Source organism: Gobius niger (assembly GCF_951799975.1).
Source record: "Gobius niger genome assembly, chromosome: 3".
NCBI lineage: Eukaryota > Metazoa > Chordata > Actinopteri > Gobiiformes > Gobiidae > Gobius > Gobius niger.
The window spans coordinates 22902722-22928935 of NC_136854.1; the positions used below are offsets into that span (position 1 = coordinate 22902722).

The 26214-nt window shown below is 39.1% G+C and overlaps 1 protein-coding gene across 1 annotated transcript in view; it reads left to right on the forward strand.

Annotated features, from left to right (window-relative positions):
- LOC306960234 (multiple PDZ domain protein) overlaps window positions 1-26214 on the forward strand; it is a 39956-nt gene that overhangs the window by 8508 nt on the left and 5234 nt on the right. The window contains exons 15-29 of the mRNA XM_079552602.1: window positions 826-1011; window positions 1256-1417; window positions 1941-2150; window positions 2754-2909; window positions 4536-4656; window positions 6037-6235; window positions 19122-19520; window positions 21382-21579; window positions 22064-22241; window positions 22519-22629; window positions 22863-22928; window positions 23212-23277; window positions 24120-24219; window positions 25580-25788; window positions 26113-26204. Of these exons, the coding sequence (XP_079408728.1) occupies window positions 826-1011; window positions 1256-1417; window positions 1941-2150; window positions 2754-2909; window positions 4536-4656; window positions 6037-6235; window positions 19122-19520; window positions 21382-21579; window positions 22064-22241; window positions 22519-22629; window positions 22863-22928; window positions 23212-23277; window positions 24120-24219; window positions 25580-25788; window positions 26113-26204 (2453 nt within the window). The remainder of the gene's footprint in view (window positions 1-825; window positions 1012-1255; window positions 1418-1940; window positions 2151-2753; window positions 2910-4535; window positions 4657-6036; window positions 6236-19121; window positions 19521-21381; window positions 21580-22063; window positions 22242-22518; window positions 22630-22862; window positions 22929-23211; window positions 23278-24119; window positions 24220-25579; window positions 25789-26112; window positions 26205-26214) is intronic.

Consider the following 26214-nt stretch of genomic DNA (forward strand, 5'->3'; position numbering starts at 1 on the left):
ATTACATTTGGAGGAGTCAACAAAGCCTGTGATTAACAGTACACCAGTCCTACAGTGCAACACGGAGCTGGATCACTGATGCTTTGGGGATGTGTGAGCTTCAGGAAACTTGGTTAAAACTAATTGCAGCACTTTATTAAAGAATACTGGAGGAAAAGTGTCTCTCATCAGCCTGGAAGCTGCGCATGGGACACACTTGGACGTTCCAACATCCAACGATCCAAAGCACAAGGCCAAGTCGACCTGTCATCGGCTACAGCAGAATAAAAGGTTCTGGAGTGGCAATCTCAGTCTCCTGACCTCAATATCATTGAGCCACTCTGGGGAGATCTCAAACGTGCAGTTTATGCTCGACAGCCCAGGAATTTACTGGAACTGAAGGTTTTTGTCAAGAAGAATGGGCAGCTTTACCATTAGAGGAAATAAAGAACCTCATCCACAACTACCACAAAAGAATCCAAACTGACTGATGTTAAATACACAGTGTTAAGAACTTGGGTATGTAAACTTTTGATCAGGGTCATTTTGGTACTTTCTTTTTACATTATGATTCAAAAAGAGTAAATTCCATTGTTTTGCCCATAGATGGCTTTGCACAACCACTAACTATGTGTAGGGGAAAAAAATGGTGTAAAATCAAAATATCAAACTTTCGGCCAGGGTATGTAAACTTTTGAGCACAACTATAGATAGACATATACATACACAATAGATAGAATAGATGAGATAGACCACACCAAACTGTGTGGGGATAATGTCACTTATGGAATCTGTGAACAGACATGGCTTTAACTATAAGGGTAATGTTGTATTTTGTTTGCCCAGGTGAATGGTATCCCTCTGATAGGGGAGACTCATAAGGAGGTGGTCAGTATTCTGAAGCAGCAGCCCGTGCGTGTGTGCCTGGTGTGCTCTCGAGTGGTACTTCCCACTGCTGCAGAGAGCGACGAGGAAGATGAAGAAGACGTCCATCTCACCCTCAAAGAGCTGCTGGCTGAATTCAATGACAAGGTCAATAAAGGCTACCTCACAGCAATGGCTTTTACTCTAAAGACTGAATATTAGCCAGTATTGTAGCCTTAATATTTATAAATGACCATTTAAGGAAAACTTAAATAAACACCGTAAATCAAATGACATAACTGTAAAGACCAGTGTAAAGACCAGTGCCTAAAGACCAGTGCCTTTACAATGTTATAACTGGCTTTTATATGCTACACATCTTCATCTTTTCATTCCTACTTGCCACTTCCAGTTGGATCATGGCTGTGTGATCCCCTGTCCTACCGCAGAGGACATCACCAAGCGTGGTGTGCCCCCCATGTCGCCCCCCCTGGCCATGTGGGAGCGGGAGGCGGTGGTGGTGGAACTGGAGAAAGCCGAGTCGGGCCTAGGCTTCAGTATCCTGGACTATCAGGTCAGACACAGTGCCCTGAGCCACTCCACAAATAGAAATAGCTGCCGCAGTCCAAGAATATCACTGTCAGGTCGGACTGGGTGAAACTCAAGAAAACTGATAAATCAAAAAGATCATTTTAATCTGTATTTAATTATTTATACTCAGATAGCTTTAAGGGAAGAGTTGTCCACTCAGGTGAAATAATTTCTTCTAATTTTAGAAACTTTCATCTGCCAAATGACCTGCAATTACTGCGCGTAATATTAGAAAAAGAAATTTAAGATGTCCTTGCTTTTAATTCACTCACATTATTGTCTGTTTTTCAAGCAATTTCAATATGTTTAACGGTTACCAAATAAATGCATCCTTTATGCATAATGTATTTCAATACATATATATAAATATCAATGGTGCAACATTCAATAACCCACATTAAATGTTCTTAACAGGCTTTGTCCTTAAAGTGAAATTTTGTTCATATATTTTTGTTGTTCATGGAAGGTTTCTTTCTCATTTACTCCTCTCTAAATGTAAAACGTAGGACCCAGAGGATGCCACAAAGACAGTGCTGGTGATCCGTTCCCTGGTGCCTGGAGGTGTAGCAGATAAAGATGGCCGCCTGCTTCCTGGTGACAGACTCATGTTTGTGAATGAGACCGACCTGGAAGGTTCCAGTCTGGATTATGCTGTTCATGTCCTTAAATCCACCGGCTATGGCCCTGTGCGCATAGGAGTCGGCAAGCCACTGCCGGTGAGTGGCTGTAATTTATGCACAGAGATTTACAAAAGTTAATGTTATTGTTATAGGTGGAGCTACATCTAAGGTTATAGGATGGTCAGTTATGTGTCAAGATTAATTTTGTAAATCTAGATAACTAAGAGTATGTTTGTAAGGTTTTATGTATCAATTGGAACCATGACTACTTTTTAGCCAAAAAAGTAAGATGCAGCAGTGTAAATCCCCCAATCATAGGTCACCAAATATCTTTAATGTTTTTCAAAGGTATGCCCTGTATAACAGATTTTTGTTTAAACAAATAAGCTGTTGATTTATTTGGGAGGAAAATACAAACTTCGGTAAGATTTTGAAGAAGAAAGTTGAACTACATGCTTTTAAAAGTGTTCCTTTTGTTGTGGACTGTGGCTTAGTAACATGGCCCGGAGACTCTTCTTACATGTGAATATTTAATGCAGTCGATGGATGAGCACAATGCTGGGAGAACACTACAGATGGAGCGGGCAGAACAGAGGGTGTCTAGTTTACAGTCACAGTCTTTAGCAGGTTAGCCTTTATGTGGATCTGCTCACCTTTTCTAAGCTTTTAAGTGTCTTTGCCCGTGTGTTTCCATTCCAGCTGGAGTTGTGTGGTGGCCTGACACCCATCGCGGAGCGGAGTGCACGGCCCTCCTGCGATGAAAGTGACAGTCACACTCAGATCAGGCTGCTAGCGGAGGCTAACACTGTCACCTCAGTGGATATCAGAGGCACACGGACGTGTCACTCTGCAGCGGTATGTTGCGCTTCACTAACAAACTGCTCTTTTACAGGCACTTACATGTATGCACTGTGTATGTTATAACAAAAGGTATGTCCCCGGTGTCTTGTTGTTGAACTCAAGAAAACTCTCAAGACTTGCTGTGAATGAGATGAAAAATGTTGTGCACCTTAAGTGTTTTCATGGAACTGTAATGGCCAAAAAGGTGTAAAGTTAAAGTTTCCAACTGTAAATATTTTTTGTTTGAATTTATTACTATTTTAAGAGATCACTGGAAGAATATTATATTAAATGCACTTTCTTAACACTTCATCACGAGCAGCATTTTGGTTCATTAATACTTGACTTGACTTGCCCGGCATTGTATGGTGCACCTCTCTTTGCTTCAAATGTCTTGTTCCTTTTTGTTGCTTGGGCCAGAGAGGGCAAACTGCAACTAAGCCTTTGACATAATATCATTTACTCATTACAGTATATGCAGTTTGTGCATTGGTAATGTGTAGCTAGCTGTGTCTCCATCACACAAAACTGAGGTTCTGGATGTAGCCATTTTGGCTTCCCTTAAGAGATTCTCATGACAGTGGCTGTTCTTTCAGTTCACTCAGTCAGTAACAAGGAGCTGAGACTCTGCCGTATCAGTAACACTGGCTTTGCTGTAGAGAAAGTGCTCTGTGTCAGGGACTTGTTCCTTTATGTATTGGCTCAACTTAAAGTAACGGTTCCATTTCAGACTATTTTTGCAATTATCAGCTATTTTCACTGAGCAACCTTTAGTACAAGGGCAAAAATATTTGGACCCACACATTTTTCACTGTGTGCAGCATATCAAAGATCTACAAACTTCAGTTTTGCTTTCAGTCAGTGTTCAAAGAAGATCGTTTTGTTGCTCCATTGCTTTGTAACATGCCCGGAGGGACCAAAGAATCTCTCTTTTACCGCACATTTTATTCCTCAGGATTTCTTTAGAGGCATTCACCCCATGGACTTGCGACTCTTACTTTATGTTTATATCAAAATTAGTATTCTGCTGCTTACCAAAAAGGACATGTTATTGTAAAAATTCTTTAACGTCTTTCTAAATGTAAGTTTGGTGTTGTTTTTATCAGATTGAATTAGCCACCTGGATGACTGACAATTTATTGTATCCATTAGTGTGACCCTAAAAGTATTTATTTTTTATTAGCTTTCAAACTGGACTAAGTTTCTATTAACATAAATAATGTAGCAAGTACAAGTTTCAAGGTTCAAGATTCAAAGATTTTATTGTCAATTCATTGATTCATTATGAATCGAAATGGTCATTCTCTCAAGTCCTTGGTGTGGAGCGGGGCGTGGGGAGTGAGGGGTGGAAGCACAGGGAGGGCAGGGAAGGGAGGCAGCTTCCTTATAGCCTGCATTACTGCATTACTGCACTCTTATGTACTTAATAATTATATAGTCAAATTATAAGCCAAACAAGCATACTTATTATAGCGTTCTGTAGTTTGGTTTAATTTAGTTTAGTTTATTGAGATCCCCATTAGTTCCTGACCCAGCCCAAAAGCTAATCTTCTTGGGGTCTCTTCCAGTAGGTCTGTAGTTGCTTAATATCTGTGAATGTTGGTGGTCTTCCTCATATCTACCTTTTGTCATGTTTCATAGGAAAACCAGTTGCGTCAGCGTTTCATCAACATGGAGCAGGATCAAAGTTTAGTCCCGCCCTTGCCTCCCCGAACCAACTTTGAGAGGACCATCACTGTTGTCCGGGGCAACTCAAGCCTTGGTATGTTCTTTGTGTTTTTCATGACCATGATTTCCTGGTGTGTGTACGCAGGTGCAACAGCCATAATGTCACTGATATCTGGTGATGGAGACTGAAGAGGCGGGCTAAAGGATGTTTGTGTTTGTGGGTGTGCCTGTGATTGATGAAGCAATATCAGAGATCGGTTAAAATTGCAAACATATTATTGTTGTTTAGCTTAGAACAAGAGCATTGTTTTGTCTTTAAAAGACCCAGCGAAGGTAAAAAACAGAGAATAAGACACTCATGCATTTTCAAAGGGCACTATGCAAGACTTAACGAAACATCTCATTTGTATTCTGGACACATGATCTAATAAACAGGGCACAACTTGTGGCTAGCTCAAAGTTTGAAATTATGTAAATTATTATAAACAAAGAATTCAAGGTCAAAACCAGCAGTTTGTGTATAAGTGGTTTGTGTTTTGGAAACATATTTGTCCTCTGTGGTGTTGGTGATCTCTGCATGTTTCTTGTGTTTATTTTTGTCTTAAAATACAGCATTTGTGTACAGAAAATTGTGGTAAATTAGTGCATATTTGAAGTCCTACTTTTGACGTGAGCATTTATTTCTACCACAGTACTATGAATGTTGACAAATGCTACATACTTTTTTAGTTTGGTTGCTATCACATTCTATCTATATCTACATATCTTGATTCAAAGCACAAAGCTTTCTTCTTCATGTTTTCTCTGTCATTCATGTTTGTCTTGTCAGTGTTGGTCATCATCAGGACATCTGCCCATTGTTCTCCAGGCACTATGATTGTATTGTGATTTGAATGTAATGATAATAAAAACGTCTATTTTACAAAACAAATTTAGTACGGTCATTTCTTTGACTAGTTTCAAATTCTGTACAACCATAGTGTTGTGGATGTGCCATGTCCTACTTTAGATTACAGCAGTTTGAACAAGTGCCAGTGTGCATGGACTTTGCAGACAAGTGTGTGCGAAATATCCCCTTACTTACCTGCCTCTGCCTGTTTGCATTAATGAATAGCCTGTGTAATCCTCCTAGTGTCCAGTCTGATAATGCCATAGTGTGGTGTTTGTGTGACTGGCATGTGCTAGCCCTCTCATCGCCTTTGCCCTCTGCCTCCTTTGGCACTTGTGCTTGTGTGGCTTTGGTTAGCCGCCTCCATAAAGTAGGATGTTGGGTAAATGTCAAGTGAGCCTATGTGTGATTGTGTGCTAATCTGCCCAGTGCCTGTCTTGATTATGCTGATTATTCCTCTGTCAGGTGTTTGTTTGGGTCACTGTCTGTCCGTTTGGCATGTTTTCAAAGCGTTCTTAGCCAGCCCTCCACTCACCTACCTGTGTTTGTGTGTGTGTTTGTTTGTGTGTGTGTGCATATTGGCAGGCATGTCGGTGAGCGCTATCAAGGACGGCTCAGGCATGCTGGTGCGCAGTCTGGTCCAGGGGGGTTCTGTTAGCCGCGATGGAAGGCTGGGGGTGGGAGACGCCATCTTGGCCATCAATGAAGAGCCTACCGCAAATCTGACCAACACCCAGGCGAGGGCCATGCTGCGCAGACACTCTGTCTTAGGCCCAGAGATCAGGTGAGGATACAGTCACCTCTCAATCGCTAAGAACCACCGAAGGTAATAGGTTTTGGAAAACAAGCACATGTTCAAGAGCAAGCCACAGTATACACACATGGTTACTTTATTAGGTACGCACTGTTTTCTGCAGACTTTGATTGTAATCATGTTTTGTTTATCGTCCACTCACTGTTATTTAGAATAATTTTATGCGTTGTTGTCCTTTGACTTTCCGTTTTCACAAAATCACAGTTGAGCTCACTTATCTTTTATTACGCTCATTGTGTTTGCATAGATTCTTCCTACTGTTAGAGAAATAACAATGGTGTTCGAGAGGATAGATGAATGACAGGCAGCAGTCTGGATGTCTTATGCAGGAGAAGTTTATTTACCATCGGTGCGGGACCCGGAGACATGAACTCGAGACATTGCGCTAGTCCTACCATTCAAGTCTGTCTATGCTTCCACAGAAGAGGGATAAATACCCTCTCAGAGCGTCATACTGATACGCAAGCATTCAGTGGCAGAGAGTGGGCGCCTGAGCACCACAGTCAAGGCTATGACAGAGATAGTACGACTGTACAGCCTGACCCAGTATGATAAATAGCGATTTAATGTTATCCTCTAACACTCCTCCCTTTCAAAACTACAGTTTTCTAGTGGTTTTGACTAAGTGAAAAAAATCAAAATTAAACGCCAGCAAAAAATAAACCTGAATCAACTACCTAAGTTTCAATTTAATCCAAAACCAAGATTTTAGAATAAAATCAAAATTCAAATGGTTTATCTATGCCCTAAGTGGAAGCATACACAGAATTGACATTTCAAAACAACATTCAACACTTCATGTAAAGTACCACAGTACATAGTTATACGGGTCATTGTGATGGAATTAAATGACCCCCCTCCCAGTGACCCCAAAGTACTGAGACATGTGCATCATTAGATTCACTAATCACCCAATCGGGGCAAATACTGCTACCAATAAAAACACATGCATCAAGTACTAAAGGCGTGTAAAAGGGGGTACCATGACCAAACCTCAAATCCCCGACCTGATTGCCAATTATCAGGGATAAGTAAAAGATCATGGCCGCCAATCAGTTTCTCCTGCAAATGATATATTATTGGTCCAAGTCAGAAAATGTACATACAATAAAATACAAACACAACACAATATTCAAAGATATGAATCAATCAATTCTCGTGAAAATCATATTCACATATTAAGGGAATGCTCATAGCAAACTATTAATCATGAAACAATCTTCATACCGGATGGTTAATTTCAACACAACACTTGTGAGGCCCGTCAAAACACCTCCAGGTGCTTCAGATCTATACGGATCACGAGTAGACTATCGTGCCGTAACACCTCTTGGTGTGTCTTTGGGATTATTCTGCCCACACACACCAAGAGTTCCCTATTGTCTTCCAAGTCTTCAGGTTGAAATAGAAGGGCGTGGAGAATTGGCAGCGTCCATTGAGAAGGGTGCAAGCTCATTCACTCGTGCACAATGAATTTTCCTTAAAATTCAAATCTAACGAGATCGTAAGTCTTATTATTTGTTATCCCTTGCTTCCAATGTTTTAATCAAGATTAAAAATAATGTTACTGAAAACTGCTAAGCAAGAAACCATCATTCAGGACAAAATATATTAAATCCTTTTATATTTCAGGCGTAATGGCCTCTGAAATAGAGCTTAAAACCCTTCCTTTTTGACCTAAACATACCTGCAATGAGCAACACACACAAAACATAACATGAAAGAACCTCACCACAAGATAACCAAGTATTGAATACCTGCCCTTTTATCTTGTGAATCTGTACCTGCAAAGTTATGAATTCAAATAAAATGAAATTGGTAAGTTGAATAACTAAGCCATAAAGAATAAGCACCAAAGATTAAAAAAATATAAATGCAAAATCAAAATATAAGCTGAAAACTGACTGGACCAAAATGAGTAATAATATATAGAAAGAATAAAATAGAAAAATAGAAAATGCTAAAATAATAATAATAATAATAATAATAATAATAATAATAATAATAATAATAATAATAATAATAATAATAAAAAATAGGTAAATATAGAAATAAAATATTTGAAAAAATATATATATCTAGCCTCACACTAAGTCCTAATCAATCTATATGCCTTTGTCGCTTTAATTGAAACAAACTGCCAACCATCATTGGTTTAAGAGGGAACAAATCCTGGCTTTAACGCTCCCTCGGTGTTGGCCACTAGTGACGGACTTCAGTGATATGGCCAGAAAAGAATAAACAAACACTAAATAAATGAACACTAAATAAATGAACAATAAATCTAAAATACATGCTGTAAAATTAAAAATACATGAAAGCTTATTAACTATAAAAGAGTAATAAAATGTAAAATAATAAAGTATATATAGCTAAGTAAAAATGTAAATATAGAATAAAAGCACTTATGAATATATAAATGAAAATAATAATGAAAAATGAATAATAAAAATATAATAATTAATGTAAAAAATGTAAATATAAAATGAAAGCACTTATGAATATATAAATGAAAATAATAATGAAATATGAAGTAAATGTAAAAACAATGGGAGTGTGTAAGATGAATCTTTCCATTTAAACTTTATTCAAACTCCAATGGATGTGTGTTTGCCTTCCTGCCAGATCCAACCTGTCTCTCAGGTCGCCTGTGGAAAGAATGTTATACCTTGCAAACATCAACACATCAGTATAATTTCTACAAACTTACCGATTAAGTATGACTTTTCACCAGAGTCAGCTTCAGCCATCATGACATGAATATCAATCATTACTATCATTCGCAAGTTAAAATATTTGATGAGATAATAAGTGTTTCTTTCTCTTGCTTGGAAACACAAAATAGATACACAAACGATACTTATGCTCAGGCACGACCTCCAGACATCCAGAACAAACCGACATTTTCTTCTTCCACGTTGCCTCCTGCAACAATAAAGAAGCACACTCCGGCCTGCATAAGGCCATATTTTATCATGCCATTGGTATTATTGTTCTCGGCTCATCAGCTCCCGTCCTGAATCAGACCCTCCTGCATCAGAATTCCTCCTGTAAATTCCCTGTCTCTGTGGGAAATTAACGTCATCAACCTGGAAATAATATGGATTAAAACATGTTACACACTCACAATCAAAACAATCACACTCTTTAATATCATTTTATAGTAAATATAAAATTAAATCATGGCATTAGTATGTTAGTATGAAGCAATAATGGCATTACACATTTCCTATTTTCAGAACAACTGGGTTTCACTTACACAACTTTTCTTTATTCTTTATTATGTTGCGTTATTTCTGATACTTTCCCTGTGTTTAATTATCAGGTTTTGAACTTGAAATTAAACTACTTGCTGTATCTTTTGTTTTCTCATTATTTGTTTATTTAGATCAGAAAGAGTCACAATTATTTCTACAGAGAGCAAATCTCCTCTGCTTCTTGGCCCCTCCTTTTTTTCAACAATTATAACGAGCTCCGTGTGCACCCAGAGTCGTGATTAGTGTTGAAAGCTGGGCAATATACTTTTGAGGCCATAAGTGTGACCTTTTGAGTGACTCTTGAGATACTGGATTACACTGAAAACTCTAACATGTTTGCCAGCACAAATTTCAAATTTGAAGACACCGCTTTACTTACACTGTATGCAAACCTCTTCATTAGGCTGCATACAGCTCGACATCACAGCCTCAGATCTAAAATCTAAGAACACACGATGCGTTCAAATCTGGATTCAGCCTCCACTGACAATTCTTGGCAAACAACACAATATCTCAACCTAAGCATCCTAAAGTTTTCCAATGTAAATGATCACCTTTATCATAAACGCTTCAAATTAACATACCAGTATCTCCACTTATCAAAATTTAGGACTTCTCATTTTACCTAAAACCGAAACCAACAACAAAATCCAGAATCAACTGCACAGTCAATTTCTGTGCAAAACTCACTCAATTTACTTAAATTAAATTCACGACATCTTTTATCAATTTCAGAAAGTTCAGAAAGAACATAAACACAAACAACAAATTGTTAAGCCTTAACCCTCCTTGGGTACTAACAAAAAATTAATCCCTACAGTCCTATCAACAAAACTATTTCACACGAGTGGTAACTTGTGGATATTTATCTTTCAAAGTTATGTTATCGGCTGTTACAGATCAATGCAACTGCGCTACACAGTAATTTGGGAATTACTCTATTTTTGAGAGGCTAAAATGTTGTTTATTGCATACTATTACTGACTGAACATTCAAATCTCTCTGTCTGTCGTTTTATTATTTTATTTTTGTAAAAAATTGTTATCTCTTAAAATATCCAATAAAATGTATTTATTTATTTATTTTAACTTGATTATTTTTGCTGTTTAAGATGCAGACTCATTGACCAATTTGAGCATTCTATAGTAAAATAATAATTATAAATCGCAGCAAAAGAGGATCCCATGGGCCGCTGACCCATCGGCAAAAACACCAAAAATTGCTAAAAAAAAAGTAAATATAAAATAAGTATATAGCAAAAAAAACTTAAAAAATGTAGGTCCAAGTGGTACAGAGAGCAAGGCATCAGACCTGGGCAAATTGTGAGCACTAGTCCTCCTGCAGACGACTGTTCAAGGCTTTCGAGGGGCAGCAGCAGCGGGGCTTTTGTTGGCATGTTTTCGAGGGCAGTTTCTCAGCGAGGCAGAGCAGACTCTCAGTTCGGTGGACGATCAGTTTGGCGGACTTTCTCTTCGGCAGACTATCGATTCGGTGAACTTTCATTTCAGGGTCTTTGAGCAATGCACTTGGACCAATGCCCACGCAACGCGCAACAGGCCCTTGCCTTTTCCCATCACCACCAAAAATGGCAAAGTAAAATCTAAAATCTAAAACCTACAAAATTCACCATGTCCTATTACGCAAAGCATCACAAAAATAAAAGCAAAAATTCTGTACTTTATCAAAAAAGGCCCATCCTCAAAAGAGTCAATGCAGCATGCTTGAAAGTAAGCATAGTGTTATTCATTTCTCCTTTTGTCTTTAATGTGTTTAATTTTAGTTGCCTTTAGGTTCTTAAAACCACATCACTAAGATTAAAACATCAAGAATTGAGATACGGTACTACAAGTTTTCTTTAAATCTTTAACTATATTTTACTATATTAAATTCAATTGTCTATTCCAGACTTAAATTAAATTGGTCTCTAAAGTTTAATTTACACATTTCTGGTCAGGACCCCCAAAAACCCTTTGCGAACTATTCGAGATATAAAGTGTTTAGTAATTTAGACAATGTCAAGCAAAACAACACTTAAACTCTTTTATATTATTTGCATAATTTTCTTTTATTTGACCTCTATTTTCAAATCAGTGCTGTTTGCAATTACGAATTATTTAAAATTCATATTATCTCAGTGCTCGCTATCTCCTGGGGGATCCTAACCCCTACTTTGGGAACAACTGTTCCGACTAATGTTGGAATTTATTAAGACACTTAGTTTGCATTCTAAACCTCTGGTTACCTTTGTCGCAAATATGTTTCTCCTAAACACAGTTTGGACTCCAGCTGACCTTGTCTTGAACCTTGTTCTCGAGGCCTTGCTCAGAAGAGCAAAGGAAGTGTTTTGACGACTCCAATCTAATCTTGGGCACAAAATGTAACAAAGCAAATACTTAAACTATCTTTAAAGGAACCAGGAAAAGCCAACCTGCCGTAATCTGGGCATCTCTCAATATTCAAATCTTTTATAAAGATTAACGATGTGCAACTCCTGTACAACTGAGAGCCTATATAGACATTCAGAGCCTAGAAAGACAGAGTTAAATTTCACTTTACCACAAGTCTAAACAGTGAAGACAAAATAACAAAATATAATATTTTTCAGGTCCTGGTACCTTTAGAACCAGGCCTACAAACTCAGGCTTCTCAAGCAAATCACAGCAGAACAACATTTATCCATCTATTCTATTATTGGGCTAATAAACTAAAAATGCAAGCCATTTCAACTTCTCGATTGTGCGCATTTTACTTTAAAATTTGTTTGACTGTGATCAATATCATTTGTTTTTATTGCTCATCACACCCAAATCATACCTTTTATTAACATAACTACTTGTAGTTATACATCTTTCCCTCATAGAATTTTTCCTTGTGTATTTTAAAACCCAGTTGTTATACTCACAAGTTTCAGCTAAAACAGAGACATTGTGACATTGTGACACCGGAAATCAGTCCTCCTTCACAGTTCCTGTGGCCTGTAACAGATTGTAAAGCAGCATCAATTCACAAAAATAACACATTTTTTCAATTCATCATCACCGTCATGTGAACATCAATTGATTGTGATTCAAAATGCGGACATTGTTTACCCTACGGGGACTCTTAACTTGTATCATTGCTTTACCAATGCATTATCATTATTCAAAGGCATACCCCCCTATTCTATGAAATAGTTATAGCAAACAATGTTGGCATTTTGTTTTGTTAAACTGACTCAACAATCTTCCGAGGCAAGAGTTTATCAGGAACGCTCTGCTCATGGACCTTCACAGACAGAGACAAAACAATAATAGATAGGAGAAAACAGTAGATGTGGACAGAAGAGACAAGGCAGAGACACAAAATGTAAGCATCACTCTCCCTGAATTATTTTTACTTTGAAATAAGTGAAAATGTTCATAATTTGGTCTAACATTATGTCATTGCATCTTGCTGGATGTCAAAGAAACCGAACAGCATCAGGTCACCCCTAACAACACAATCTGTCCTTTGTATAAAACTGACAGATCCCTTACTTTGTTCATTCAGACCCTTGTTCTTCTTTGACCCTGTGTCCGTGAAAACTCTCTACTCTCGTAGTTTGTTGCTTGTGAACACGGTCGGTGTTATGCAGCAAGACCTTCACTTATAAGTCCAGATATAGGTGAAATCTCTGGCAAATTACTTATGTGAGAGTAACATTACTTTGAAATAATTTAGTTTTTACTCGCTCAAGTGCAGTGGTGGAAAGCAACAAAGTAAAAGCACAAGTACAAGCAAAAGGTAAAAGTATGGGCATCTTACTTTTCTTTAGTAAATTTATGATGAATGAACCTCTACTTTACTTCACTATATTTTTCAATTGGGTTAAAAGTAAAGCATTTTATTTTCAAAGTGACCTCATTACGATGAACTGGTTAGACCCAATTTAGACTTGGTTTAGTGGTTTAGTCTTTTAAACCTTGTTTTAAACCCGGTTCAAACCTAGTCCAATGGTTTACTCCTTTAAACCTTGTTTTAGACCTTGTTTAAACCGGATTCAAATGATTTTAAAATCCTGCACAATAATCTCTTAAATACCTTCACCTTCCGCTTATAAAGCACATTCCACAATGCATAACTCAACACTTCTACTTAAGTCAAAATCATGTCAGATACCTTCACTTCTTCTCAAGTAAAAGAATCTGTATCTGCACTCTTAAGTAAGAGTGTCGAGCAATTCCTCCACCACTGGATTTTACTCGCTCAAGTGTACTCGAATGCTGTGAGTACTGAGTAACTGTGAGGATGGTGTTGCCTCTATTTTACTTTGTTGGTGTCAGTGTAATCTTATTACCAAAGAATGTACAGTTTTACTCAAATAAGCATGTTGTTATCGCAAAATAACTCAGTACACTTTATGTTCTCTGTGTGTCCATTATAGCCCTAAGAAAAAAATTCAAACAAACATCAAATAAACCAAGCAAACAAAGCAAACCAAGCAAGGAAGCACAGAATATGAAATATAAAAACATGGAAATAAAGATCTACTCGCTGCATCCAGAGCCATAGCCATCAGTTACATTTCTCTCAATGTTCATCAGTTGATTCTGGAGTTTCACAGTTAGATTAGAAATGAACAAACACAACAGCCTCCATAGGTTGTATATGGAGCGTACGTGTTCCTCTCTTTTGTGCACATCTCAAAAATCGGTGCTAAGCGGGTTATCTCTCTTAGGAGAAAAATATCCTAGGTTCATCTCCTACCCATAATCCCTTAGCACCAGTACAACTACTCTCTCTACTTCTTGTAACTATTCTATAGTCAGAAGAAAAATCAGCAGATGTATATTAAACCACAAGCTTTTATGACCACTAAAAACAGATAGTTCTATTCAAGTTTTCACACCAGCCTGTGGTCACAGTCCTCTGACTGTGGCGTATTTCTAAGTCCAACTGCCTTAGTAATTAATTACACGGCCTATGTAATTATTACCGACTCAATATTCAGCACTTAGTTCAAAATTAAAAGTAACATGAAACAACAGCTTTACACAGTAGCCCACGGCTTTTGCTTTGACCCACACTTGCTATCCGTAAACCAGACATAGAGACCAGTGACCTGGACCCAGACTCGTTTACAGCTTTCTGGAGCATTCTAGCTTCCTGGCTATGTCGGTGTGAGGCCTTTTGTTTGACACTAAAATTAACATTAAACAAAGCTTTACACTCAAGATAGTCTATAATATGTGTTCCTCACTCTTGCCTATGACGGCTATGTGGATAAACAGTAGAGTCAACAAGTTTAAAACCTGACCTACTCTAAACTGTATGCATGGAGCTTCACAGATTATTGCAGCTATTTCAGTTCAAGCTTTGTGCATCGGAATACCCCAGTCACCTAGTGGACCTAAAGTCCCTACTCTCGACCGGAACCAAACATCCAGAATTAACCAATAACATGAGATTATGTCATTTTTACTAATTGTACGTTTCCCATTGCATTGTTCTTTTTTCTATCAAGCGTGAATCTGGTAAGGCCATTCCCCCTCCCTTTTATCAAAGGATAAAAATGCACTTACCAGATCAGCTCTAGACGTGTTCGTTGACGCCAAATTGTTAGAGAAGTAACAATGGTGTTCGAGAGGATAGATGAATGACAGGCAGCAGTCTGGGTGTCTTATGCAGGAGAAGTTTATTTACCATCGGTGCGGGACCCGGAGACATGAACTCGAGACATTGCGCTAGTCCTACCATTCAAGTCTGTCTATGCTTCCACAGAAGAGGGATAAATACCCTCTCAGAGCGTCATACTGATACGCAAGCATTCAGTGGCAGAGAGTGGGCGCCTGAGCACCACAGTCAAGGCTATGACAGAGATAGTACGACTGTACAGCCTGACCCAGTATGATAAATAGCGATTTAATGTTATCCTCTAACACCTACCACTAAAAAAACATGCACAGTGGAGCTCGGATTCTCAAAGAGATTCTGAAATCTCAGTGGGATTTTCATGTAAATTGTTTCTCTCAATTCAAAGATGCAAAAGACAATGAACAGCAATATTAAACACATACACTGGGAACCAGATGTTTACATACAGTACACTACATTTTTTCTCACAGTCTGACATGAAAGCATAATTAACTTTTACTTTTTTGGGTCAATTAGAATTTTTAAAATTGCTAAATGTCAGAAGAATGAGAGATAGGTTTTTTTTTCCAGTTGAAAATGTATATATAGGCAAAGCTGAAAAGGCATGTGCACGCAAGGTGGCCTGCAAATGTGGCTCAGTTACACCAGTTCTGTTTGGACGAATGGACCAAGTGTGTGTAAACATAATTGTTCCCACTGTGTGTACACAACAGAGGGCCGGCAGAGGGAGAATTCCGCTTGTTCTTCAGTCAGTTGTACCTGGTGCTGTTTTCTCCCTGAGGCTGTGAGATGGGCGTGGTATCTGTCTCTGAGATAAAGCCGGTCAAATGAGCCTTGCCCAGATCATTTTTGAGGCAAAAACACAACAGTCTTACACAGTTAACAGAGAAGAACGTCGCCCAGCTTGATGTCCAAAGAGCGTGTTTAGGGCAACAGTGTACAGATGCATGCAGCTAGTTTTAAGTTGTAGCCTACTTTATGAAAACTCACCCATGTACATTGAATAGCATTAATTTGGTAAATGCCTATATCTTAAACCGAGGTGGATCCAACAACCAATTAACTGAAACTTAACTGTAACTGTTTTTGTTTTCTTTATTTTCATGCATGTGAATATAGATACAAAATAGGGCTCCTGAGGTACACCTAAAAGCCCTTTTTTACTTCAAAGTGGTGTGGGGAACGTGTGGTAGAGAGTGGTGATTAAGATATAGAGGACAACAGTACAAATAAACAGATATCAAGTCTATGTTCAAAAAGAAAAATAACTTTCATAGTTAATTTGTTTACATTTTGTGGTCAATGGTTACTAATAAGTATTGTCTCTTAGCACTTGATTCTTTTTTCAAGTTTGGAGTATGTCAACTGCTAATTACCATTTGTTACACATTGACCACAGTCGTATTATGCTAATTGCACCATGTCAAAACAAAGACTGCAATACATGCATAAGTACTACTGGTGTTCAGACAACATGCCATTGAATTCAATGCGATAAAAACACATTTTCATTGGTTAGATCCCAAAGATTCCTTCACACAGGATACATTGATTTTACTAGACAATGTTTAGGTCAAATTTGGAGCTAATTGTTAATTGTCTTTCAAACCATAAGGAAAGCTACAAATACAGTCATTTGCTGTCATAGTTGATACAGTGAGTTTTTTTTAAGACATAGACAGAGGAACAGTCAAGCTGACAGTATTTTTGGGCAAATTCAGCTGAATTTATTTAAAAGCTTTGTCGGCTTGTCAGTTTTGGAATGGAAAAATATATTGACATACCAATGCTGACAACAACTGTATACACTTTTCAGTGTTAGAGTTCTCAAATACCTCATATGTACCAGCAATTGTTTGGGCTCTTATGGGAACTGGGGAATCTTGTTTTCAGCTGTCGGTTTTCCTCTACGTACCCACATAGGCCCTTACAGGCCGGGGATACGATATACATCATAAAATCAATATGAAAATGCATTCATTGCCTGGAAATTACCTTGTCTCGCAGATCTCCATTATTATCACCTTGTTTTTGATGCACCGGTCATAGTTGAGTGAGGCTCTGGTGTTGTGTTGAATTTGATTAGATGATGAAATTTAAAAGATTGCCTTGGGGGGAAAATTGGGCAAATTATTACTGGCTGTAACATCAGCAATTATGGCACCGACTTCACAATGCCGCTATGTTGAGAGATGTGCCCCACCTTCGCCACCCCCGTTGCCCCTTGCAAAACACCCACTCAGTGTGTCTTGCCGCACATGCATACACATAGCAATGGCCTAACCTCCAAAAAACTGCTTCTTCGTGCTATGGGAAATATCTCTGAATAATTCATTACTCATTTCACCTTGAACAGTGTGCTTGTGAATAAAAGAGGGCTTTAAAGATGCACAGCAACACACAAAGATGAGCAGAATTTAGTTTTTCTCCAAAACACACACGGATCCCTCTGACAGACAGACTAACAGAAAGGAGCAGCTTTGGCAAGAATAAGGGTGAGGGCTTGTCACTATCAAAATGGTTGTATTGAAACAAGACAGCCTGTCCACATGGCTCACTCACAATAGGTTAGTGCAGAAGACAAGACATCCACAATCTTCATACTACCACCATAGAGGGAATACACACATGTTTTAGCGGTGGAGGTGGATTTGAAAAGGATGTCTGTACTTCGACGCTTGGAAGAATGGAGATGGGAGGAGGAGGAGGGGACTTTAATGATGTCCTTGACACTCAAGTTAAATGACACGCAGGCTTATGGAAAACATGCCTTTCATTATTTTGGTTTTATTAGCTGTAAGAGCTGACTGGAATTACAAATGTGCCTTCAAACAATCAGCACATCCACAACATTATCCACATGCAGCCGGAGTAGTTGGAGTGGCTAATGCATGCCATAGTGCTGGCTTGTTACTAGCGTTTTTACTATGTGTCATGGTAATTATGCACCACCCACCAAGTATTCAGTTTGTCTTTTAACAGGGGGTGCCCTCATGGCTCTTGACAAAGTGAAAATGTTTTTTTTTTAAACTTTATACAGAGAAAACATTTTATTACTCTATATGTGCAAACTGAAGCATATTTCAGTATGTCAAACTATATAAATTGTTTTCAAATTGTATTGTTGAATGTCATAGTGTAGGGCGATATGTCCGAAAAGCTATGTCACAATATAAAAAAAGAAATATATATATATTTGACGATATAACTGGCAATAGACAAATTACTTCAAAATCCCAGCCTTACACCTATTGGGAAGTTTAATTCAGTGATATTTTATTTAAAAAATTTTTACGGCATACTCATTTCCTCACAAACATGATCTACTGAAGCAGTTTACATCTTCATTTAATTTTACTTTTTAAGCTCCTGTCCCCATGTTCTACAGTCAGTGTTTATGCTGCTCTGATGGAGCTGAGCGTAACATAAATTATTTTGTGGCCCCAACGATATAAAAAGTTACAACAATATCAAAAAACTATATTGCGATAACGATCTGCGATACGATATGGCCCACTCCTAGTATGTCACAAACAAAGTAGTTTAAGAAGTATTACTAGCTGGACTAAATCAAACCACTCTCAGACATACGCCTTTTCTTTCTTATTCTAAAAGTTAAATCCAGGTTTCCAGTAAATCAAAGCCAGTTTTACTCGTTATACTATATTTTTTATATTTAGCATTTTGTTTTAAATATAATAATCATTTAAAATTTTCCCACTGTACATATACTATGCATGACGCCTTTGACTTTGTAGTGAATTACTAAAATAAACTGACTTTCCACAATATTAGCTTAAGCAAATCCCTATATTAACTGTGAAGAAAACACAGATTGGTCTTAATCCATAATATTCTTTCTATTTCCCATTTGCTGGCACATGTAATAATCCTCCATCTGATATAGAAAACAGACATTTCTTTTGTTTGTTCTTTTTTGGGAAGCACGCATTTATATTCTGTCTCCACGCCTTTTGTACCCGCAGGATAACGTATGTCCCAGCTAATCAGGTGGACGAGCACCGCAGTCGACTCTGTCTGCCCCCTCTGGCCTCCATAACTGTAGGCAGTGCCTCACCTTCGCCCACGCCCCCCACCCCTTCACCAGAACCTCCTACTGGACAGTGCAGATTACCCACTGTTGTAACATCACCTTCTACTCCAGCCGTCCACAATCCATCTACATCGGACAACCTTATGCCATTGACCATCACAGAACCGGTCAAACCATCATCAGTCCAACTTAAACCTCCACTCACCGCCGAACCAGGGAAGCCATCTTCATCAGTCCACCTCAAAACTTCAGCCACAACTGAAACATCTGCACCATACAAAGCTCCATTCAAATCGATCGTCCCAACCATCACCCCTGCTCCAGACACCAGGTAATGCAGGACATACAAACTATTATAAATGATTACCATATAGTCAAAAAATAAATACATAAATGGCAACTCTAATTGTGAGTAAAATTGGATTTTCCCCACACCATAACATAAAGACAGCATCATGCCAATTACAAAAGGATTATCTGCCTTTAGAATTGTAAAACCCAATATGTAACGTATGTAACGTTTATTGACTATACAGTTCAGTTTCATAGAATAAATCTCCAGATCACTTAGCAGCTCAACAATGCCTGTAGTGCATTATATGGGGACAATTTTACACAGGGGATACACTGCCGTATATATTCTGTAGCATACTATTCCTTTAACGTTCTTCTCACTATTAGGTTTTTGATTTTTATGGCAGCTCTGGGTTTTATGGCTGTAACACATCCCACATTCAGTCACTCGGCATCCTAATGTCGCGCTAATGATCTGAGTTATTATCTGTCACTTTAATTAAGCGCATCCACCCGGAAACAACATGTCCCAGTGTGCAGCTGCCACACTCCACTCCACATTTTCGCTCTCCTCTCTTTTGGCTGCTGTGAACGTCGAATCTCCTGAGTTATATTTAGCCATTCGCTTATGGATCTCAGTGCTGACTGTCAGCGAAAATGAATTGTTTCGCTTCTGTCTGTCCCTGCTCCATCTCGGTGCCTGCTCCTCTATCCACCCGCGCACACTCCTGTCTCTCTATGCAGCCTTTTCTTAGCTTTATCTCCCAATATTATCTTTGTGTGCCGCTCTGCCAGGCTTGCCCCTTCACTCTGTCTGTTTACATCTGTTCCCCCCATCCACACTGCTATTCCCTCATTTTCCCTGTCAATCCACTTTTGCTGACTGCTGTCCTTCAGCCCCATGGAGCCATTTGTTCTGCCCTTTCCTGTAACTTGACTGGTCGTTGTTTCCTGCTGTGGAGATAGCACCACAATCACCGCCCTCTGTAGACGTATTACAGGCTACCATAGTTAAACGTATTCATGAAAAATTCCACTTCTTCCTCTTTCTCGCATGCTAATGTATAGACACTTCATACACTGGCATACTGTAATGTGAAAATAGTCAGCTCGATTCAGAGTTAGTGTGACCTTGCTGCCTGATGTGTATTTTCAAGGCTCTTTGACTTCTAAAGCTGTGTGTCTTGTCAAGGTCTGGCATTATTCAGTATATAGTTGTTAGATACCTGTCATACAAACTCCAAAACACTGTTCTCAATCGAGCATAACATTATGACCGGCTGCCTGTTATTGGTGGTGGTTGTTTGATCAATTACATCGCCCTGTGCAACACTAAAACTCTGGTTAATAGCGCCTTCTGACATGTTTTATTATGGGATTAACTTGAATAAGTGCATGGACCAGCAAATACTGTTCTCTCTTTGGATCCGTTTTGTTACTGACCTTTGCAGAATGAGAACACTCCAAGAGCTGCTGTTTTGGAGGTTTTCTTACACATTATCTAATTTCATTGTGAAAGCTTTGTCTTATGTGCTGAAGTTCTATGCTTGCATATTTCTTCCAGCTTCTTACAATGTATACATAACTATCATTCATATCATGTGTAACTCAGTAATTAACAGACTAACACGATGGTATTATTGGAAATTGTACTCAAAATGTCACTTCACCTGTAACTGGAAGTAATTGTATGCATTATCAATGTATTCATATCACTTCAGCTACAGTAGTCTTAGAATTGGATTCAAAATGCCTGTTATTATACTGTATACAGTCTATGTCAGTGCTTCTCAACTGGTATTGCGTCGGGACCCACAATCACCCTGGGATAAGAAGCCGCGACCCAAATACGACTTGTAAAATATAAAGTTAAATTCAATTGTATTTTTTTCTTTCAGTTGGCAGATTCAAAAAACATGTCTGGCAGAAGCAGAGCTCAAAAACACACTTGGAGATGATACAAGAAACATCAAGGACCATCACACTGATGGGAAAGCACCTAAATTGGACGCAGGGCTTAAAGTGGATGAAATAGATCATGCATCTAAGGAGGAATTCCACCCTCGCTTGGTTGTGTCCTGGGACCAGCCTAGAAGGTCAGTGAATCAGTCATATCAGTTCTTATTTCATTTGTGTATATTTTTTATTCCTAATCTGGTATGCCCTTTTATCCCTCCTGTGCCGGGTAGAGCTTAGGGAAATGGGGTGGTGTTCTAGTGATGTTGTCACAGCAAGGGCAGGAACTGCAAAGAGCATGTACAACATTTTTAAGTTCTCACTGTGTATTTAGACTGTAAATCATAGAAACCACAATTCATGCAAAATCTACATTGTGTACATGTCCCCTCAATACTACAATAATACAATGTTTTTACTTAATCTGGGGAACTCTACCCTTAGCGAGAGTTTAAAAAAAAAAAAGGATTAATTTGTCCTCAATGTGTATTTTTGTTGCAATCTTTCAAACTAAGTAGGTTTTCATCAGACTTTCAGACACGCCACATCTATCATGACTGTACCCATAGTCTAAGTGGGACTCTGTGGCCCCTAATGTAGCCTGTATGTTTCTCTTTGCTTTAGTGTGCATTTGTTTCGAGTGCCAGGACAGTCCCTGGGCATCAGCATTATGGGAGGCAGAGGCATGGGCCGCAGACTGAGCAGTGGAGACATGATGAGGGGGGTGTTCATCAAGCACATCAGCCCCGACAGCCCGGCAGCACTTAATGGCACCCTTCGGACTGGAGACAGGATACTGGAGGTATGCCCCAGTGGCTGTGTGTAGGTAGAACTCGAGAGTAGCTTTGTAGCCAGAGTGGTTGAGCGTTTCAGAGTAAAAATAAATATAATGAATGTGCCCCTGTAATCGGATGAATAACAATTACTGCTTACTGTAGCAGATTGGTTTGTTCGCTTATATGTTTTTCTGCTCTCCTTTATTAACCCATTGCACGACAATATAGAGGGAAATGGAAAATTGCCTATTTCCCAAGAAGCCAAATCATGAAGCATTGTTGTATCCATTACATTTGCTTCAGGTTGGTGACATGGATCTCAGAGATGCCAGTCATGAGCAGGCAGTGGAGGCTATTCGCAAAGCAGGAGAATCTGTGATGTTTTTGGTGCAGTCTGCCCTACAAAGATCCCAGGTAAATATGATTAAAAAATGAGAAACGATGGACAGCTAGACAAGATAAAAAAATAACATTTAGAAAGAAATTGTAGGAGATAAAGATATGATGGATAATAACTGACTCCCTAGGCTTACCATAAGTTAAAAAGTTACTGCCATGTACCACACGCAATAGCACCTATAGACCATCTTCCTGGGAGGCACACTGATACGAATTTGCCTACTCTGCATCTTGTGTTTCGCCCACAGTCTCCTATGCACAGTAACAATGAGAGACAAACTCCAAGTCCACTCTCCAACTCGCACAGCAACAAGGTAAAAGTCACTTGATAATTTTATTTTTGACAAGGTGGAAACTTTCTGTCAGATTTATTTTAATATAGAAAGTTGGGAGTCAGGTACTTCTGTTTGGGTAACTATCGAATGCTCTAGTTTCTCACTTAACTGTGGGTGTTATAAGAATACTGCAATAGTTGAGTCATTTACACCTTTTTGGCCTTCGAAAAGAAACTGTACTGTTTTAGGAAAGCACTGGTTTTTATTTTAGTTGTGTTTTGTCGATAAATATGGGTCTAGATGTGTTCCCTTTTTACCATAGGAATCCCACAGTGGTTTGTTCCATAACCTCTCCCCCACCAACCCGTACACTCCTACTCCCTTTAAGGTTGGTATTATCATGCTCTGTGATGTGTGTTGCTGAAATGATCAGTCATTACTTTATGACCACTAGCTAGTCGAATTTGTGACCTATCTTATTTCATGGGTTTTATAAGGAATAAAATTAGCATTTTATCCTCATTGTTCTCAAAGTGGGGAATGGTCAAGTGTAAGTATTTGTGTTGTCTCAAATTGTTACAGCTACGTGACTGCATCAGAGCATCTCTCAGGGTGCCTTTACAGGGGATAGTTGTGGTACCTATCAAAATTTTCCAAAGAAGTAACTGGCTGGGTGATGTTTAACAGCTGATGTGCTGCCTTAGCATGTTCTGAATTCTGATAGATTATTGTCAGAATTAATGTTGTGTACTGTTGTGTTTGGAGCTACAAACTGAAAGACAAGTGGTCCTAATGTTATGGCTGGTTTTGTTTTCCATGACCGTTTGCACTAAGCACAAATCACAAAACTTATTATAATGTATATTTGCAGAGTACCCATGTTGTTAAGTCCCTTGTATCTACTACCTTGTTTATTTCAACCATTGTTATTTCTCTCTTTGATGGAAATGCTGTGCCCTCAAAATAGATAGTAGTGAATTCTTTGAAGTTACTTCCCTGTGCACTTGTAAGTTGGTTGCAAACTCATGCACGATTCTGGTCATCTTTCATGTTATTTTTAGCCTTGATTGAATCTGCGTTCATTAATTCAGTGTGTTCGTCAGTTTTTATGCTAACACGTCTTCAAGCACATCAAGCAAAGCCTCAGGGATAGTCCAACTCATGCCTCAAGGACCCCTGAGGCATCTCGTTCTCTGCCTGTTCAATAATGCAGAATCACTTCTCCCTAAGGTGCCCTCGCCAACACTTCAGAGAGTGGATCGCAGGAGCCCCCTGACTGTCCCATCTCACACACAAACAGCAGCAGAAGATGAGGTCGACACTGGCAGGCGTGAGTGTGAATCATTACAAAAGCCATTACAATTGACTCATTCTTTCCTGCTATTGCCACAAAAAAACTTTTTTTTTGCATTTATTTGTTTGTTGATGTGATTAGTTAACTCAAGTAAAAACACATGCCATCCCTCTATTTTCTTCCGCGTTATCCGGGGCCGGGTTGCAGAGGAAGCAGTCTGAGCAGAGACACCCAGACTTGACTTCCCTATCCGCACACATGCCCGGAAAGACAGAGGCAACCATTAGGCGTCCGAACTAGATGCCCGAGCCACTTCAGCTGGCTCCTCCTGACGTCAAGGAGCAATGGCTCCACTCCAAGTTCCTCCCTTGTGACTGAGCTCCTCTACCTATTTCTTAGGGTGCGCCCAGCCACCCTGTGAAGGAAACTCATTTCGACAGCTTGAATCCGCGACTTTGTCCTTTCGGTCATTACCCAGATCTCATGATCATAGGTGAAGGTGGGAACGTAGATCGATCGGTAAATTGAGAGCTTTGCCTCCCAGCGGCCGAAAGCGTCACTATCGATGCCCAGGGGTGGATCTTGAAAAAAAAATCACGCCAACATATCAATATCATCTGTTTTATCCAAATTGGACACCTTCCGGCCCTGGCATACGCATACGAAATTATGTCCATAAAAGTGATGAACAGAACCGGAGACAAAGGGCAGCCCTGGTGGAGACCAATAATAGTTAACAATATATAGAGAGCAATATCAAATATATTTTTACGTAATGGGGGTAAACTGTCCTTTTTGAGGGAAGGAGAAAGTTCAGCTTGGTGGATAAAGCTGTTTTTCAGTCAGTTGGATCTGTCACTGATCAAGACTCAATGGTCTTATCCCCAAGGCAGGACCGAGGAGGGTGTGTGACAGGCGTTGTATCTCCCTCTGAGAGTACTTTCATTTTCACATGTTTGCCTGACACGGTTTGCATATTGCATATAATAGAATAGTTTATCAACCATCCATTAACGATCACAACCAAAGTCAATGCATGTAAATTATTGATTTAAATTGGGTGCAGAGCAGTGTATGATCCAACTACTGATATATAATGTTTTCAGTAACTTTTGCTTGATGACGCACACTCTACATCCATATTTTAAGCAGTAGCCCATACCCCGTGCCGACAGTTATTTCTGTATTATGCCGCATAATGGGAGAACGTGGAACATAGACGTCTGTCATCTCCCTCAACATTGCTGACATTTCCTTCCAGACAAATTGTACACACAGGCAGCCCTAGACAGTGCTGCTCCCTTCCACCAGAGTCATGTCACCATTTTTATTATATTTTTTTGTGTGACTTCCCATCATTCCTTTCTGCTAACAGCCTCCTGTTTGTTAACTGTAGAAAAGATGCTTCAGCGCTATGGCAGCTTGTCCGGAAAACTCCTTATGATTGAGCTGGAGAAAGATCCGGACGCTCAGGGGCTGGGTATTCGGCTGACGGGGAACAAGAGCAGCTCCAGGGCTCGGATGAGTGTCTACGTAGAGTACATAGACCCTGAAGGACCCGCTGGCTTCGATGGGAGGATTAGGGTAGGAGATGAACTGCTGGAGGTACGGAATACAACATGTGTTATAGCCTTCAAGTATGATTAAATGTGCAGTATATACAGCATTTCTGTCAATGACAATCTTGTGGACAAATCAAATTGTCACAGATGAGCCAAGTGATACGCGCCGTTACAAATTCAAAGCAAATTATTTCAAGGAGATGTTTTCTTTATTTTGAAGGTGATCGCTACGTATTGCATAATATTACATTGTTGACAGTAAAATAAATAAGGCCTACCCTTAGAAGTTGCATAAAATACTATAACACATTAGTATATTTAAAACAATAATAATGAATATAAGGTATGATAATCATTTATTGTTCAGATCAATGGTCAGATCTTGTATGGTCGGAGTCACCAGAATGCCACCACCATAATCAACAATGCTCCTGCCAAAGTCAAGATTATCCTTATTAGGTAACACATG